This window comes from Lycorma delicatula, chromosome 7 (assembly GCF_047948215.1).
Source record: "Lycorma delicatula isolate Av1 chromosome 7, ASM4794821v1, whole genome shotgun sequence".
NCBI classification, from domain to species: Eukaryota; Metazoa; Arthropoda; class Insecta; order Hemiptera; family Fulgoridae; genus Lycorma; species Lycorma delicatula.
In genome coordinates, this window is record NC_134461.1 from 147340231 (window position 1) to 147360851 (window position 20621).

At 28.9% G+C, this 20621-nt stretch overlaps 2 protein-coding genes across 13 annotated transcripts in view; one reads left to right on the top strand and one right to left on the bottom strand.

Annotated features, from left to right (window-relative positions):
- LOC142328051 (odorant receptor 43a-like) overlaps positions 1-18104 on the bottom strand; it is a 66352-nt gene extending 48248 nt beyond the window's left edge. For 4 of the 12 annotated variants that reach the window (XR_012757175.1, XR_012757165.1, XR_012757161.1 and 1 more), the window contains exons 1-2: positions 17942-18080; positions 1779-1985 (exon numbers count right to left, since the gene is read on the bottom strand). Coding sequence is in view for 4 of the 12 variants with exons in the window: in XM_075371516.1 (XP_075227631.1) it covers positions 17942-18027 (86 nt within the window). In the remaining 8 variants the exon portion in view is untranslated. Of the gene's footprint in view, positions 1-1778; positions 1986-5781; positions 6449-17941 lie in introns of those variants that run through there. The other 8 variants (XM_075371516.1, XM_075371514.1, XM_075371513.1 and 5 more) reach the window with 5 other exon arrangements.
- The window catches only part of LOC142328050 (uncharacterized), a 104149-nt gene continuing 94935 nt past the window's right edge, over positions 11408-20621 (top strand). The window contains exon 1 of the mRNA XM_075371510.1: positions 11408-12007. The gene's annotated coding sequence lies outside the window, so the exon portion shown is untranslated. The remainder of the gene's footprint in view (positions 12008-20621) is intronic.

Sequence of the window (20621 nt, forward strand, 5' to 3'; positions counted from 1 at the left end):
TTGGTTCCATAGTTATAGCCAAATAAAATTTTAATTAATAAAAATTTGTATCTCACAAGGGGAAGGCACACCGGTTCGAATCCGACTTCATATACATCTATTTTTTTTTTTTGTTTAACTTTTTTTAGTTTAAATATATATTGATTTATTAATAATTATTAAATTATTTTTGTAAATTTTTTTTAACTATAAAAAAAGCTATTTAACTATAAAGCTCTCAATGAGGACTTAGTACTGCAGTTAAAAAAAAATCCAATTTTTTTGGATTTTGGGCAATTTTTTTGGACACTTTTGGTCCAGTCGATTGCAGTCAAAAGAGGAGGCGCACAACTAGATATTACAACAATTCTAAATCCAGAATTTCAACATCCTACCGCTAATCGTTTTTTGAATTATGCGAGATGCATACAGACGTCACGCCGAAACTAGTCAAAATGGATTCAGAGATGGTCAAGATGGATATTTCCGTTGAAATCTGAAAACCGAAATTTTTCGCGATCACAATACCTCCTTTACTTCTTACAAGGAGGTAATAATAATTTTATAAAATGTAAAATATCTCTCTCTCTCTCTCTTTCTGCCTCTCTCTATATATATATGTGTGTGCGCGCGTGCCCACACACAGAATTATTCAGGAGGAAAAGGAAATAATTTGGGAACTGATTCTAGAGCTTGAAATAAGGAAAAAAGTTAATACAAACACATATCCGAAAACGCTTTATCGATTTACATCTACCGAATTTGCTAACGAGAATGAGGAATGAAGCCGTTTCCCGTTACACACTTCACTTAGCTAAAGAGTAAACGTTTTTGCCAAACAATGTACTAATTACTGAAATGGAAATGGTGCTCAATCGTACAAATTATATTTTCACTTCTTTCACCACAGGGAAGGCTGTATATACCGAGCATCATTACTATCAGAGAAAGCAATTCTTATTAGTGCCACCAATACCACAGACGGTTTACATTTATCACAATCATAAGAAAAAATACCACAAATTAACGTGCTCTTTCTTCAGGAAACCATGTATTATAAACTATGTCTCCAGTTTGTGTGGAGTGTATACTAATTAGGCCTGTAGAGTTATCCAACCAAAATGATTATTTCTCTCTTAAAAAGCACTTTTACAAAATTAATAACAAAAGTTATTTATTTATTTTTTTTTCATAAAATGATCGACAATTTTGTAGAAAAGATCAAACTGGAGAGTTAGAAATGAAAGATTATACATTTTCAGTACTCAAAATTACAGTGAATTACTTGTAAAATGCGTATTTTTGTTATGAGTAATTCCAACCAAAACGTTTCTTTATACGTTTGATAATGATGTTTTTTCTTCTTAAATTATTTTATGAATTACAAAATTACAGTTTTTATGAACGAAAAAAAATCAAAGACAAGGGCAAAAAGAGGTTTGACATTTGCTCCAACAGTAAGACTAGGAAAAATGTACCGCTCCCTCTCTACCTTTGAAGTATTGTGTCGGATTACATGAAAATAGTCGGATTTGGTTGACGTGGATTTGTTCTTTTCTTTAGTAGTATCTTTGTAAATAAAACATATAAAAAAAAAAGATAATTTTTATAGTCTAATGTACAATTTAATTTAAAAAATGTAGTGGCATCAACTTATATCGCAAATTCGAGGTTCAATTCTCGGCTTGGGTCAAGAAAGTGTGTAATGAATCGGTCTCGGACTGATGACTTTAGAGTAAAGATTGTTAAATTATATAAAATATTAAATTTTATATTAAAGTAATTTTTTACTTGCTTACCTCAAAGTACCGTACGTTTAGATTTTTTAACTTCCTGATCGATCGTTAGGTATTGCTTTAGAAGATGAGATGAATGATGGCATGTGTGAAAATGCCATGCCTGACCGGGATTCGAACCCGGGACCTCCGGATGAAAGACCGAGACGCTACCACTCGCGCCACGGAGGCCTACACTTTTCCTGGTTAATTATTTATTGGCGGATTAACCTAAAATATAACCAAGTATGTAATTTGTTTTATTTTTATTTGCTTACTTTCACAATTCTATTTGGATACTAATAGAAATAGTAAAAAATATTAGAAATGTTTGGATATGATATAAAGAAATAAATAGTAATAGATTTATTTTATAAAAATAAGTAGGTGAAATCGTATTCAAACCAAAATATTGTATTATTACGTGATAAATATTGTGACACATTAGGTAAACAAAAATAATAACGCGAATTATATATTAAAAAAAAATAAAATTCTATCATTAATGAATCATCTATTTAAAATAAACACATGATATAATAACAATAATAATAAATCATTTGTTGAAAAAATGTGCTTAAGCAATGCGTGTGCGGAACGGCAGTCAGTAAATCGTATAACCTTGAAAAACGACACAGAAGGTAGTGAAGGGAAGGAGTACGTCACATAGCAACGGAAGTTGTTGACCGCGTCGGCAAGCAGTCCGTCAATGATTGGAGTTTGATTTATAACGTTTTATCACACTAAATTAACGAATATTTATAACTAGTGTTTTTTAATTAATTTATTTTACTCGTATTGACAACATACAAAGTATTCACTTTTTTCTTTTTTGTTCTAGCTTCGGTGACCACCCTTAAGTATTGCTTCCGAGGATGAAATGAAATGGTACTTTTATAGCATGGGAAAACCCCATGCCTGACCGGGAGTCGAACCCGTGACCTCCGGATGAAGGCCTAATCGTGCCACGAAGGCAGGCAAATGTCTTATACTAGTCGCGCATTTTTTTTTTACATAATGGTTTTTTATTTTTTCATGTTATGAATTTTGATAATAATGTAAGATAATGCAAAGCATTACTGGAAATCGAACCTAGAACTTTTTATCCGACAGTACTATCCTCTCGTGACTATTATTTTCATTTTCTGTTTACTATAATAAAATTAATACTAGTTATAATTTAATAATCCAATCCAATTTATTATATGTATTACAATAACCAAAGCTAAATATATAATACTGTGCCGATTTAATAGAAAGATAGTGAATTATTTAGTTTAAAAAAAGAACGAAATACAGACGAACTTCAGATCCAACATCACCGTCACTGTTAACAAAATATATTTGTTAAATATATATTTTGTGTGTCCTTCCATTATTTTTTAATTACGCAACAAACAGACTCAAAACTTAAATATTTTTTGCACATCAGGAATCTATTCTTTTAATTTCACTGACCCAAAAATGAAGGATCTTTTTGTGAGCAGACGGTCAAGGAATTGATAACTATTTAAATTTACGGGTTGGCTAATTAGCTTTTTTTGTTACGAGTTAATAATTAGTAAATGAATAAAATATAATGAAAAAATTAGGCCTTTGCATAGCGCAAATATAAAACAGAATAACATTTCCTAAATGAAACTGAGGGAAAACACATACGACAGAAATATTGGTAGCCTCAATGGAAAGTTCAGTATGATTTGGTAGTTTCCATACGCTGCAAATCTAGAAATGAGGAATATAAGTGATTAAATGAAATGCTAGCCCATTACGTCATTATATACCACCGGCTGTAAAATTATATAACTAATACCTTCGTTATAAATACACATTTGCTTAAATTTGTGTCTTGGTTCAACAAACAAAATTTTTTCAGTTTTGGAATAATTATTTTTCTCTTAAATTTGTCATTGCTTTTAAGTGAAAAAATGTTTGAGGTATGAAGGTACGAATAATCGACGTTTTAATAAACATTAATTTCAGATTATATTTACTTTGAAGACATAATTTCTGAATTATGTTGCAAGAAAATCTCTCTGATAATTCGAGTACTTAAACAATAATTTATGTAAATTTTACGGATAAATGAAACATGTTAAGTTCGGTTAACTGGGAGGTCGGATGTATAAGATCAGTGATTATTTTACTATTATACAACTTAAAAGATTAAAATAAATGAAAAATTTATTAAGTATGATCTAAAAAAATTTGAACACTACGACAAATATCAAGTATATTAATAGAACAAGGGCATTGTCAAGTAGAATATAACATCAATTTAAATATTTTAGGAAAATTGTAATTTTTTTTATTATTAATAAAAACATTATATATTAATCGTTATTAAATTTAAAAAATAAATAATCAAAATTTTACCACAAATTAAAAATTATTATTTTTTATAAATTGTCCATCCATAGTGGTTTAGCTTAGAAGATTTATTCTACGTATGCGTATGTATTGAATAAGACAAACGCGGCAATTTACTTGCGGTAGCGATGCGGGGGGAAGAAATAATTAGTTTAAATGGCAACATAGCATACTCCTATTAGAATAGAACGAGTACATATACGCTGTATATTAGCCGAAGGGAACGGGTATCTTAAATAATTTCAATTTTATATATATATATATATATATATATATATATATAATTGAAATATACTATTCTATATAAATAAAAATTTATTTTTTCTCACTCATAATCTGTTTTAACAAAACCTTTGTAAAAAAGTTTTATTTTGACAAAACTGATAAAATCTTCTAAACGTTTTTGTATAAACTTCCTTAAAATTTTATCGGTAGTAAATTTTAAGAAAATTAAGTATATGTAATAATATTTTATTTTACATATTTAACGAAAACAATTAATTTTCATCGTCTGATTATCCGATATAGTTGTGATAGTTTGAAGTATATTCCTCTTCAGTGACTCCAAGCTTTCTATTAAAAAATTACGTTGGATTACTTTATTTGTTAAAAAGATTTTTAATTTACATTAACGAAAATAATGATTTTATTTCCATCAAAATTTATATACTTTTAGATTAATATTTACGTAAGAGTCGATTATCCGGTTCTTCATACCTAACTTATTTTTATTGCACATTTTTAATATCCGATTAGTCGATAGTCGTGGCACCTTGTTATCTATTACATAGTAATATATTCATCTTCAGTGATTCTAGGCTCTATAATTAAAAAAATTGGTTAAAAAATATACTTTATTTATTTTAACCAAAATAATGGTTAAATATTTACATCGAAATAGGTACCGTATCTTTGAAATTAATGTCTTATGTTAAGTCGATTATCCGGTCCTTAATACGTAATTAATTTTATGGGAATTCTGTATATACAGGAATATATTTATTTTAATGTTTTAAGAAGAGTTCATTTTTAGCATCCGATAGGGTCTTGGCACTTTTTAATATACTATACTGTAATTTATTCCACCTTGGTGGTTCTAAGTTTTCTATATAAAAAAAAAATTATATTTATTTTAACGACAATGTTTAAGTAATTTTCCGTTTGCTTCAGTAAATCAGTATATTTTTGATAACGATACCGATGTGAATTTTTTCTGGCTTAGCACGCTTCACTGTCGTTACCCGATTAAAACTTGTTAATAAAACTAAAATGAAATATGATAAAATTCCATGTTCACAAATTTCTTTATTTTTATACATGAAATATATTCTGCTATATCAGTACAGTTAAATTTGATATATAATACATTTCAATTCCCTGGTTAATTAATGGCCAAATAACCTAAAATATAATCAAACCTATAACATGTTCGGTTTTATTTATTTTTTCGGTACTACATTTCGCTGTTACTTAGCTACATTATTATGATAAATGCAGTAAATAATTATTAATTTATTTTGTAAAAATAAATGAGTGTAAATTGGGTTATAACATTTTTAATCTAATAAATAATTTGAATATTACAAACAAAGAATAAGACAACTGAAAATTATTGTTTCACAAACTGTAATATATTGAAAAAATTAATAAAACTCACCTTAATCACTAATAAAAAGTATCTCCAAAAAAAAAAATGTGACTGGTTGACTTTAAGTCGATTAGGTTTGGTTAAACACCAGCACTCGAGTCCTAGTAGTCGGTTATTTCTACACTGATTTGAATACTAGATCATAGATACCGGTGTTCTTTCGTGGTTGGGTTTCAGTTAACCACACATCACACTAATGGTCGAACTGACACTATACAAGATACACCTTATTTACACTCATACATATCACCCTCTGAAGTATTATCTGAACGGTAACTACCGGAGGCTAAACAGGAAAAAGAAAGGTTTGGTTAAACGACAGTGTTCCGTCTCGAGCCGCTAACTTTACTGCGTATGAGTAATCTACCGATAATTTCCCGCCAATACGTACGAGGCAAGACTGCTGGCTGAACTAATTATTTTTTTTGTTAGTCATAATGCTACTTTCTTTTTCTTATTTAGCCCTTGGTAACTACCGTTTAGATAATTCTTCAGAGGATGAATGAGGAAGATATGTATGAGTGTGAATGAAGTGTAGTCTTGTACATTCTCAGTTCGACCATACCTGAGATGTGTGGTTAATTGAAACCCAACCACCAAAGAACACCGGTATCCACGACCTAGTATTCAAGTCTGTGTAAAAATAGCTGGCTTTACTAGGACTTGAACGCTGTAACTCTCGACTTCCAAATCACCTGATTTGGGAAGCGCGTTAACCACTAGACCAACCCGGTGGGTTAGTCATAATGCTACTGTCTTCGCCTAACTACGGCACCGACCGTCATCGACACACATTTTCCACATCCGCTATTTTTAAACAACAAAATTATCATGAAAAAATTAATCCATCTAAAATTTGGTTCACGATCAAACATCCATTATACGCTGTCTAATATTAAATTATATTTATTTTTTTTTTTGTGAGATGATTGCATCGACTGCTTCGGTTATTTTTCCATATGAGAATGGAATTTTGGAGCGTATGAAAAATGCCATGCCTGACTGGGATTCGAACCCAGGACCTCCGGATGAAAGGCTGAGACGATACCACTCCACCACGGAGATCGGCATCGTTATTGTTGTTTAATTTCATAAAATATTAAAGAGAATAACTTTTCACTTAAACTATAAATGGACGTAGGACGTATTACTATAACAGCCAACCATACACAAAGGGGTTATAAAGAGCTTTTCACTTATTATTTAAATACATATAATAATCAGTGTATATATACGTAATCAAGCTCATTATATAGTACATGTCAATACAGAACCGTGCACGCGCGCGCATATATAATTTAGTTATTAAGATTACTATATTTTTTTAATATCAAATCAGTGATTAAAAAAAAATACATTATTAATTTTTTATTATACAACCTCCACGCTATTATAGAGGTAGCTGCTTACGTGCTAGACTAAAAGTTCCGGACTGAATACCCGGTTAGGATCTGGAAAATTTATAATAATGCAGTCTCTAATGACTACTAGCTTAAAAAGAAAAATAACAGAACCGCATCTTTTATGATATAGATTATGGAAACCATGAGTGGTAAATAAGGAGGTAATGATTAGTATTATTTCTAAAATTCAAAGTTATATCTAACCAACTTCCATATTTCACAGTACAGCCCATCTACAATATCAAAATCAAATGGATGTTGTATGCGCGAACATACACCCACAGAACTATTTATTATGAAGTTTATTACACATATAAAGCCTAATTTAATTTTATTTAGATCTTTTAAAATATATTTAATTGTTCTTAAATAACAATTGGCTGTCAACGAATGAAACATTCATATGTGAAAGTCATAGCTTCAAATTAAAAATTTGATGTTTTTGCCAATTTTCTCATATGTGTGATAAATGGCCTAAAGAGTGGGATGCTCATGTCAAAGTATAAATCTTTGCATCTCACTCTTTAATCCATTCATTATGAATATGAAAAAAATTGGCAAAAACATCAAATTTTTAATTTGAAGCTATGACTTTCACATAATCTTACATATAACATCAAAGCTTGCTGTCAAATCCATTCTGAGACACCATCCTAAAATTATTTTTTACCTTTTAGTGCTTTTAGTTTAGGAGTGGTGTTTTAAACATTTTTTTTTACATATTTTTTTTCTGCTTTTTAATACATTTAATATAAAAGTGGTTTTTAAAAAGGTTTTCATATATTTTTTATTTTCTACTTTTTAGTCTTCATAAGTTTATACTTTACATCTGCACTAGCTCATAGGTTTGAGCGATCTTTTGAAGATTTCATGCCTCCAATTTCCAATACCGCAGACAAGAGTATAGGCAGCTTTGAAAGTTCACATATCTTAAAATATTACTGTATATATTCATATTCATTTGACTGCAGCAAGATGGAGAAACTGGTATTTTTTGCATTTGATTCTTGCCATAATCTAGATTTCCATGCAGCAATTTGTTTTTAGATTCAGCACATCCTGCTCGCACACGGCACTTTCATATTTTGAATTTATACATTTTCATACATATTTTTTTTTTGTACAGCCAGAGTGTGTTGTGGGCAACTTTTTTTTCACCATTTGTGCAGTCACGTGTTCAAGTTCTGTTGGCAGTAAAATTACTTTTTTGATTTTTATTTAACCTTTTTGAAGGTTCTTTTTTTCAATTTTAAGGTGATATTGATCTTAGTGTGTAATCTGTGCGTAGAAAATACACACTTCTCACTTATGATCAAAGAAGATTAATGACTTTTCATTTACTAGCTCATAACTATTATGAATTGTCAGACATAAATATTGAATGTAATGGTTATATGAAACTTAAATTTTTGCCTCAGCCATAGAAAAAATACTTTTGTTCAATTTAATCAATTCAAACGACAATATCAAAAACATGGATAATTCTTCTTTTTTTAGTAATTCTTTTTTTTTTTTTTTTAGAAAATATACATATAAACGAGGTTGCATAAGTTTAAGGGACTTTTTTTCCACTTGCAAGTTAGGGGCATCTTAGTGATTGAAAGTGTTGCTAAAATATGTGTTGTCATCAGGAGCAAGCCTGTATGCAAAATTTCAGAGCGAATGGATAAGAGAAAGTGCTTTAAAATTCGACTGAAAGGTTTTGTACCATGAATCTCATATACAAAGTCCAAGAGCGAGCTAATGTAACAGTGGTAAAAAGTGAAGGTAGTTTACTGAAAGGAATGATAACTAAATATAAAAGTCATTATTATCAATTTGCTTTAGGAGTCTTCAAATATTAAAAAAAAAAAAATTTTTAGGAAAGTAGGTTTTCTTTAGAAAAGAATAAGTGTTTTTATTAAAGTTATCAAGGTTGTTTCTTTCTTTACCATGTATATTATGTACTATTAAATGTGGTACCTCTACCTTGGAAAGAATATGTTGTAAAATAAATTGCTACAAGATTATAAGCATTTATTGTTTACAATTAAAATGTTTGTTTTTTTAAGTGTTTAAAATATATAAAACATCTGGTTTTAATTTTATTTAGATAATAAAACAATTTAAAGTCAACTATAAAATTTAACTTCAGTGAAATATTTCTAAATATCAGTGTGAATTGATATAAAAGTTAAAATCCAAATTTCACCATTATTCTCCACATAATTTTCTGGCCTTAAAAAGCCCAGTTGAATCCAAAACTAGACACTGCCCTCACTACTGTATTTCAAACTAGGTAGGGCAGCAGTCAGACCATAAAAAGTGTTTGTTGATAAAAAAGCCAGATTCTGCATCAAATTTACAATTCATCATCTTAGAAATTAAATTTCATTTTTTAGGAACCAGCTTGTTCACCGACATACAAATCAAGTGAATCAGTAATTGTTGTGTGTAATTGCTCTTGGGATATTCCATATCCCAAGAGTCCAGGTATTATGAAAAAGATTAACAACTAAACTCTCTGTATCAAACAAATATTCTGTTTTCCTGATTAATTGAAATAGATGAAAAATGGAGGGAGACCTTAGAGTATCATGTAATGTAATTTCAGACAACTGAGGTCAACTTGGATTAATTAGCTCAATGTACACAAGTCAGCTCTGTTATACAGTAACCAATTAATAACTTGATTTCTTATAAACTTTTATCAGCGTATTAAGAACTTTTATCAGCAAGATAATGTGGGAAGATCATTTATAAATAAATCTTTTTCTCTGATTGGAGCAAAATAAAACATTATATAAAGATTATGTTTAGAATGGTAAGTATACTTTTTCACATATAAAAAAAAAGAAACTGCTTCATTATTTGCCGGGATGGACCAAGAGAAACCTTGATCAGAGCTCAATCAGAAAATATATAATTAATTATAAAATAAAAACATAATAAATTATTTAAAATATAAACACATGAAAATAATATTCAGATATTTAATATAGTATTAAGTATAAAAAACAACTACAAAAAAAATCACTATTGTTTTCAGAGAGTATTAATGAAAATTATTTGAGCACATATCTTTATAATATTGGCAACAGGTTAAGCATTTCAAGAAATTTTAAAAATCTACTTTTCAGTATTTTTTTCAAAATACTTTATCAAAATTCAGTAACAATATAGGTTAATCATTTTGTAATTAAGTGGCAAACTTACTTTACTTTCTCAATTTGTTTCAAATTTATAATTGAATTTTTACTCATTATCCTTTTAAAAGAACAAAATTAATTATTATCTTGGTGTATGTTTTCATTAATAAATGATGCTATTGAAATTTAACTGTGGTGATCTGAAAGACATAATAAATCTGGACAAAAAACTGAAAAATTATCTTTAGGTAAAATTATAAAAATGTTGTCAATAGATATGGCTATGGTATTTGTAATTCTACTTGGTTGGAAGGTAAAAATATTTTGTTGCTAACTCAATGAGTTAATAGTTAATTCATCCATCAGAAGATTATAAGTATCCAAAAAGTTAACATTAAAATGATTAAAACTGAATACATCAGGAATTTAAAAAAAATATCCAGTAGTTTATAAAGAAATGTAGTTAAAGAATCAGATCTATAAATTACCATCAATATCAATTTTAGACTAGGGAACAGATTTACTCTGCACTCAAAATTAATTTCTTTTTTTAATAATATATAGATATTAATTTTAAACTATAAACTATACATGAAGATTTCAGAATCTGAAATTTCATCTGTTGATGATGAAATTATCAAAATAGTGATAATTTGAAAACAGGTATGATAAATCTGAAAACAGGTGAAATTATCAAAATTATTCCATTACCCTTATCCACTAGAAGTTATAATTGTTAAAGCTTCAGATCTGTAAAAAAAAATATTAAACTGGTTTTTCATTAAGCAATTTCTTTTAATAATTTTTATCGTTGACTATTTACAAAATATTACAAATTAATTTATATTTATAATTATATGTTCGATTACGTTTAAATGTTTGCATAGAAACATAAAATATAATTAATTATCTGATGAAATATGTAATTGAAAGATACCACTTTTCAGTTTTCATACACGTACGTATTTTTAAAATTAAATTTGTTTCCTGGACAATCTTACTTGTTTTAGTCATACTTCCGTATTTTAGTAATAGTTCTGTTTATCTTACATATACAGCATTTGGATACTTATATTGAAGCATTGATTTTTAAGATACAAAGCTACTGGGCATGTTTAGTAAGTGGGCGTCAGTTGTCGTCCGTTACTACTTCGTTGTTTTTAACAACTGAATTCTTTATCCAAATTATAATTTGTGTTGATGTTATATTTAATTATATATTTTTCATCATGTTGCCCATGATTGTGAACGTAATGTTACATTTTTCGCATATACAGCCATTTTTACTTGTGCGAGTACTCTTGTGTTATAAAACTTGATACGCCTGTAATCTGTAATGAGATGGCCGTACATTTTTTTGTTATAATTTTTGTATCTGCATATTTAAATAAAAGCGAAGATTTTATAGATTATACGACCGTAGCGATTGTTCGGACAAGTTGATATTCATGACTACAGGATTAGCGATAACGATCAAAGCGTCACCCTTTGTAGAAGTCGCTATTGAAGTTAAATTTTGATAGAAGCGACCGAAGAGTTCACGTCAGAGTAATATTTTTGTATACGTAGTGTATTATATATGAGTTTTCTTATCTTTCCTGTTCAGTTTCTCACTGAAATTTTGAATACCATAAAATCTTGATGAAGAATTGTGTTTCTTCCGAAAAGTGCAGATATTTTTAGAAGAGTATGTTACTGGATTTTGTAAGTAGCATTTTTAATTAATTTGTTTTATTCTATTTTCTAACTTTTTTTTTTAAATTTCATTTACTAGTAAAAATTCGTGTGAGTGATTTTCAGTAAATTTATGTTAAATAGCATGATATTCATAGTATGTTTTGACTGGTCAAAGGGGAAATTGATTGAAATGACAAATTTTCAAATTTATTTTTCTGTTATCTACACAAATATATAATTAACCTTTTTTTAAATAAATAGTATAATGTACTTTCTTTGAGTGTGTGTATGTTTTTTCTTTGGGTACATATGTAAAATGAAATGCATATAAAATTAACATTTTACAACAAAAATAGTTATAACAGTCATAATTAAAGCTGTGAAAGGTTATTTAATGTTGGAGTAACATTATCGATTTACCAAATACACAGTAATATGAGTTTTACATTACCATTATTAATACCATCTATATCACAGTATTTGTAATATATTTTATAGCATATAGTATACTATTTATAATATAGTGCTTTATAAATAAATATTACCAAATTGTTAATTATAGTTATCTAGAGAGACCAGCAGATGCTTTTATGTGCTATTCCTGCCTGTGTATGTATACTTATTTGTAGTGTATGGAGAAAGATACAGAAAGAGGATTGATAAAAATAAATATAAGGTTGAAAAATAATTATCAATATTTTTGGAATTCTTGCAACAATGTGGGCTATAATACTATAAAAAATATTCAATAACCTAAAATTCAGTAAGAAGAAATTTTGTTTTAATTTTGATGGTTTGCTTAGGGATTGGGAGGGGGTGATAGAATTTTAGGACATCTTGGATAAATTAATGGATGGATTAATTAAATATTTGATTTGTTTTATTCAAGAAACATGCTGAAAAAATATGTAACTACACTTAAATTAACAGCAGTACTCAAGCTAAAGTTATAAAAACTTTACTGAAATCTGACCTAACTTTTATTCTAAATCAAACTTTAATTTTAGTTAACATCTATCTACTGAATTCAATTTTAAACCTATTTGATATAAAACATAACTGATAAAGATTATTTTTCTTTTAAAATAGCTACACTTCTTGGGCATTTAAATAATAAGTTGGGTTAAGTTTCATTCTTAAACGCTACTTTTGATAGATGTATAGCACAAAAATATAGAAATCATTTTGATCTAAAAAGCTGAGCCAAAGTATAAATTTATTGGCAAAATTAGAAATTAAGCTGGTTTAGAATGTCAAAATAATTTTATGAAAAAAGTTAGCTTATGTAGGAGCAATAGAGTTTGAAGAAAGATAACATTATTAGGAAGTTTTTAAAATTCATTTTTTATTATTTTAATTAGTGTGTAATGTCATCAATTTTAAATCTGTTTGATGTAAGACATAATAAATATTATTAATCATGCAAATTATTCAGCTACACTATATGGAAATCTTAATAGAAATTGTCTTTTGAATAAAAAATTTTAATTGCTTTGTAATTTGGCAAGTTACGGTCTAAAGTTTAGACCTGTACTGGGTACAGGCAAAAAAATGCCCTCCGTTAGACATCTATTGTAGATTATTTTTTTATTTGGAAATATATTTTTTAATAGTTCATGGAAATTTTTATTGTAATCTTGACAAATTTTTTAAATTCAGAAGATGGTTTTTATTGAATAGACATTTTGAAATATAATTTAATTAATTTTTTTAAAATAAAATGTTGAAATAAAAAACTTATTTTTTTTTACTATCCTCAAAGAAACATACTCTTGATTACTGCCACGTCAAAATATTATGCTGTTTACATGTTAATAGTTGTGTTGTCTTGTTTGATATAAGTGAATATTTTATTATTATTTTTTTTTAATTTTATATAAGTGACTTTTTTGTTCAATAAGCATATGTTGTACATTCATTATTATAAACAAGGAATTGTAAGAATATTTTATTCAATAAAAATCTGTCTACACATATATATTTACTGGCACCAAGCAAAGATCCAACAGCAGATTTTTATATTATGAAAACTTGTTATGATTTTAGTAGCCCAAAGATGAATGTTATATATTTTATTCAGGAGTTTACCAATTGATGTACAACCTAATAATTATTTAACAATATCCCTCTAGCTTAGAAATTAATCAATAGTTTTTATAATAAAATAGTATGATTTATCTTGATGTAAACAAAATGAGTTTTCTCATCATGCGAAAATATATCATCCAAAAAGAACATTTTGATTTTACATGTTACATTGTAGGAAACAGAAAGTAGTAATTTTATATGTAGGAAACGTACCATGCAATTAGAAGTGGTATGTTTACCTAAAGTCAATTGCAATGGTCCTAGCCGTATTTAAAGATAATTGCCATATTAAAGACAATCCATCCATTGAATTATTTTTGTGTTAACATAGAAATTTTTAATTCTTTTATATATATCAGTTATACAAAAGGCAATAGGAAAATTTTGCAGTATTCCTGTTTTGTTATAATTTTTCAAAATAATTTTCACCATTATTATACATTTCTTCATCCTTCTAAACCAGTCTTCAAAGAAACTCTCTGCTGTATTTTGTCAGAGATTTAGGTACACTCCCTTGCTCTTCAGGGATAATTATCCCTTTGGTTATCATAGTTCATAAAATGTCCTTTTTTGTCTCTTCAGCACCTTGCAGTGTGCTCTAACATATGGCTCGGTAACAGTAAGAGTTGCTGGTACATTATTGTGCAAGGACACTTTTATTTGGTGGTAAGTGTCCTAAATGTTTTGTAAGCGTTTCCTTCACTAAAAATGTTTGTTTAATTGTTGAATGACCCTCATACATTTCACTCGACGTTGGCAGTTTATTGATTCCTTCCTTTCAAATAACAGGATTGTTCCGACTGTGCAAAATAGGTATTTGTTCCTGCAATCACCTCGTTTGAATAAAATCTTCTTCCTGGCAGCCATTTTTTCATGTTGGGGAACAAGTAGTAGTCTGAAGAAGCCAAATCTGGAGAATAGGGGGTGAATGGAATGAAGTTAAACCTTAACTCTATCAATTTTGTGACTAAAACTGCAGAGGAATAAGCAGGTATATTATTGTTATGAAAAAGGACTTTTTGTGGGTCAGTCGTAGATATTTTTCTTGTCGCTTGATTTTCAAATAGTCTAATAACATTGCGTAGTATTTGCTTATAATCATTGAACCTTTTTCTAAATATTTGATGAGGATTATCGTTGTGAATCCAAAAGACAGTCACCATGATCTTACTGGCTAAGGAACGGCCTTTGTCTTCTTTAGTGCAGACTCCCTGCTGGCAATCCATTGTTTGGGTTGTTCCTTGGTCTCAGGCATATATGTATATGCCTGTATGCCATATGGTGTATCCATGTTTTGTCTACTGTGATGAAATAACACTTAAAGTCTTGTGGATTTCGTTGAAACATCTGCAAACTGCTGCTCATGAAATACCTCACACGATTTTATTTTGTAAACTGTAAGCAATCATGGCACCCATGTGGCAGGTAGCATTGTCAAGTGTCGATACAAAATATCGTGCACGTATTCAGTCAAGTTGTCCACAGCCCTAGCGATTTCATGCACCATCACTCTTCTATCATCTAACATCATACTGGATATCTACCGCATTCTACTGAATATTTTTTGAAAACAAAATACGTGTATATTCAGGTTACGTATGTCATTTACGTTGCGTCTAAAGTTTGGTGTGTTTATGTGACTATTATTTTATGTAAACGTTTCATTTATTAGTTTATTTTATTGTATTAGTTGTGTGCGTTTTTTTTAAATGGTGATATTTATAATACAGCAATTACAAAACCGATTTGTGATATGTTATCGGTCATAAATTCATCCAATCATTCTGATTTGGAAAGTAGGTATTAATATTTTTGCTTTAGAACTGTTTTTAATACTATCATTACAATGCATTAGATCTAATCCAACATTACTACTAATAGAAATACACATATATAGTATCATAAACTGGCTTACCTGAAATGTAATTTAGCCATATAATTCAAAGGCACATTGGAAAAAATTAAATAAAGACAACGTTAAAATAGGAAAAGGTATCTCAGTAAATTGCATAGGCTTTGCGGACGATTTAGCCCTACTATCCCAAAATATAGAAGAGGCCAGATACCAACTGTCAACACTAGAAGATTGCAGGAAAAATTGGTTTAAAAATTTCATACGAAAAAACCAAAATTATGGTGAGAGACCTGCTATGCATAAGCAAAGTAAAAATAAATAATAATGACATAGAACTAGTAGAAAACTTTAAATATTTGGGGGAAAACATCACACACAACCTCCAAGAAAATCCAAACTGGATGAAAGAATAAATAAACTCATTCAAGCTACAATAAAAACATCTATAACAAAAAATGCATGTTCATAAACACAAAAATAAGACATTATTACTCAGTTATCCAACCAGAAATACTTTATGGATGCGAAACCATATTTGGACCGTACCAGACAAGGTTTACCGACAAACTGGAAACTATGAGAAATTAAAAAATAAAGAAACAAGATTCGTATCAAAACCCAAGAAAACAATAAGCCGGGTGTACTCTGAACAAGAAAGGGCAAGAAGATCCGAAACCCTTAGAAATTACTGGCAAAAAAGAAAAGCTGAAAAACAACAAATCAGCAAGAAAAGAAAGAACTTGCCAAAATGATCTAAAGTGATCCATTATGGTCTTAAAAGTAAAAAAAACCATTATCAAAGTGACATACATAATATAAAAGAATTTTTAACAATGATTTGATCTCATAGAATCAAACTCATCTCGCACAATCATCTCTTCTTACTCCAATTATTATCTGCCTATTGTTAGTTAATTCTTTGATAAAAATTTTATCCTTGGAGTAGATTTACAACAATATAAAATAAAGCAGTATACTGCTTACCGAGTAGTCAATCATTTTTGCAATTTATATTACAATTGTTTATCAAAAAAGATGTTGAAAATCATTACTTATGAAGCTTTATTGAAAACTGCTAAAATATGTGTATTCTTCAGGTCACAGTTAATTGTAAGTATCAAATTAGAAAGCATCGTAAGATGTAAAGTATTAATTGAAAGTAGATTTGTTTTTATTGCTACAAATCTCAGAATTCCTATTGATGACCTTGTTCTCTTTAGAGTACAAGATTCACTAGTCAATATATGAACTTTCCTAATATAATTTGTAGTTTTTTTTTTTTGAAGGCAGATAGTATTTTGGAAAACAAAGCTTTTGCAGTACAATACTCTGATTTTTATTGATTAAGGGTGCAGGAGGGAGGCCGCAGACTTAATGTAGCAAGAAGGGATTTGAATTTCCCTCTACTAGATAATTTTTTCTGAACGTAAAATCCATTTTGAGAAAGAACATTAAATATTGTTGTATCTCAATTTTTACGCTGCTCAAAAAGGAGTGTAATATATTTAGGATGTATATTTACACTTCATTAATCCTAATGAAGTTTTAGATATTATGGCGAGAAATAAAAATCGACGATTAGCTTTATAATAATTCATAATTTTTATTGGAGTGTAAATGTGCGAGTGTGTAGTATAATGTAAATTATGAAAAAAATTATATAATAACATTGTGATTCTTATTTGCGTAGTAAATTATGTATTAAATCTAAGCATATGTTTCGCGTTTCTCAAGTGCAAGAAAGTATAAAAAACCGTTTCAATATAAAATAATTTTCATTATTATTATTATTATTTTATGATCTCATCAGCACCCTACACAATATGTAATGTTAAATTACATAAACTTTAAAATACGTATAATATAAAAGATTAATACAGTGTTGACTCTTGTGTTTATAAAAATAATCAGTTTTAAAATAAAAATGTTGCTGAAAGGTGCCGAATCCCAGACAGCCTTTGTATTTTGAATATGCTAAAATATTAATTTCATAATAAAAAAAATTAAAAATAATTTACCGTTGATATGCTGTCGATTCAAATTTGTTAATAGATGCATTTTGACGCGTCAGTAGAGTATTTGTTTTAGTAAACGCGGAAGACATAACAATTTTTATTCACCCGCTGTCTATCAGTATGTAGCAACGGTTGTTAGGAAACCGAATTCCCTTCCTCAATTCGTCTGTTACAACCTTTCAAGGTTAGACAGCTATGTATCTGGGAACGTCTGTTTGTAAGTCTGGCAACTCTGTACCAGCGGTTGCTAGGAAACCGAATCCTCGCTTCCTCTACATACAAACGTTCAAGGTTACACAGTTAGAACGTAAATGCATCACTGTATTAAATATTACGTAAATATTACTGTATTTTATAAAATTATAACTAACCAAAAATATAAAATTAAACCCTTTAACACTACAAACGTTTTCATCACCGATGTATTTATTTTTTTATATTGGTTGTGGCCATTATTTCGATTGAAATTATTGAAAAAAAATACTTGTAAGTCAAAAATTGAATTCAAGACTTTTTTAATGTATGAAACCTAGCTAAACAACTGCCGATGGTGGTGTCTAACCATGAGACTCGAACCTAACACCGTCAGTATATCAGTACATTTTAAAAATCTTTTATTATGAATTTATATATAGATGTCGATGTAAAAAATATTTATTTGTATAAGAAACCAGTAGAGATTGTGATTATAATGTTTATAGTCTTTGACCATGATTATGTACAATGTAACTGAAAATTGATCCCTTTATGTTACAGAAATTTTTTTTTTTTTTTTTTTTTTAAGTGACAAATTTCTGTCCAAAACGAGAATCAACTCAAATCTTCAATAAGCGGTTGCCGTAACATCTCGGCAACCGCTCGTCCGATTTTCACGATTCAAACGGCGTATGTATCGGCAGGTCGAGTGCTAAGTGTTTAACGCATCGCATACACTCTTGATCGACCGGATGTTGGTTATCCAGAAATTAAATCGTTTAGTCCTATGTTTTGATTGCACTCACCCACCGTAAAACGTATCCGCTATCTCTTAATAAATCAATAATTTAATATTTATTATTAATAAATTTATTTATTTGTTTAGTCACACACGCGCGCACAATTTTAATTATATATAAATACTGAAATATACTTTTCTATATTAACATAATTTTTTTCTCACTCAAAATCTGTTTTAGCTAAACCTTTGTAATTACAAAAATATAAATTGATAAAATTTTTTATTTTTTTATAAACTTCGTTAAAATTCTATTGGTAGCTCCGCTCCTTTCCTACTGAACAATTATAATTCTCCACAATTAAAAAAAAATATATATATATTAATGAAAAATTATAAGTTAAAATTAAAATTTTTCCTTGAACTAAAGGCTTTACCGTAAAGAAGAAAAACAATAAAATACATATACCTAAAAATTTCGAAGCCAACGGTACGCATGTGTGATGAATCCATAACTACGCCCGACAGCCTATCATAATCAAGAAAAATAGCCTTATTCTCCCTCACCATTTTATAACTGGTAGGTACAATTATAAACGAATCTACTACGGGAATATCTACACAAAATACTTATGCCGATCGTGAGAAAATTTATAAATTTAAAAAGTCGCATGAAAATACCTTTCATTCATTTACACGAGGTGAATTGACATATGCGAATTTCGCTTGCGGTGGTATCTCGAGAACGGTTGGACCTAGACGCATGAAACTACTGGCTATCGTTCCAGGAACTTGGAAAGTACCCTTTCGAACAAGCCTTTCAAAATTGCGTTAAAAATCGTCTAGACGCGCCGTTTTTTGAGATACGCTCTTTTTTAGAAATCATTTAATATAAGATATTACCCGTTTCTTATGTATAATATATATAAGATAAAGTTCATTAGCTATCTCAACAATAAAAAAAATTTAAAACCTTTTATCACATATCTTCCCGATTTCGCTGAAAGTAATGATGCCCGATTTATTTTCAAAAATCGTTATAAATTTAAAAGCGATCAGAACTGTTAACTGAACGGTTACTAGATAATAAATACTTATCTGTATTTTATTTCATCATCAAATACAAAAAATATTTGAGAAAAGGACGTATCTCGAGTACGGTTGGACCTAGACGCATGAAACTACCGGCCATCGTTCCAGGAAGTTAGAATGTTTGTCCAGGAAGACACAATTAGTTTGTCCTGGATAATCTCAAGATCTAACGAGCCGATCTCACAGAATCCTTCACAATTTAAAAATGTCTTCCTGAGTGAAAGACCTATGATAATTTCGTGACACTGCCTATTCCCCTTAAATTACTATTATTCTGATAGTTTTACTACAAAATCTAACAGTACGCTAGGAATGTCTCAAAATGAAAAACAGTTTACCATATATGTTTGTGATGCATAATTCCTTCTTAAACACATAATTAATTAGATAAATCACTGCTGATAAGAATCGCTGAACCCGTTCCTGGAATCAAACCAGAACCTTCGACATGTTAGCAGGTTGTTTGATCCAGTCAACCCACTGAAGCGATTTTTTTGTGCCTTATAATACACTTTAAAAGGAAAATCAATTAAAAAAATTACCGGTAAATATTTTTTTAAATGTTACGAATAAAATTTAAAATATTTTAACGCTCGTTCTGAATATTTTCAAGGAAAAATTAATTTTCGTATAATTTACGAGTAATTTCTGTTTAAA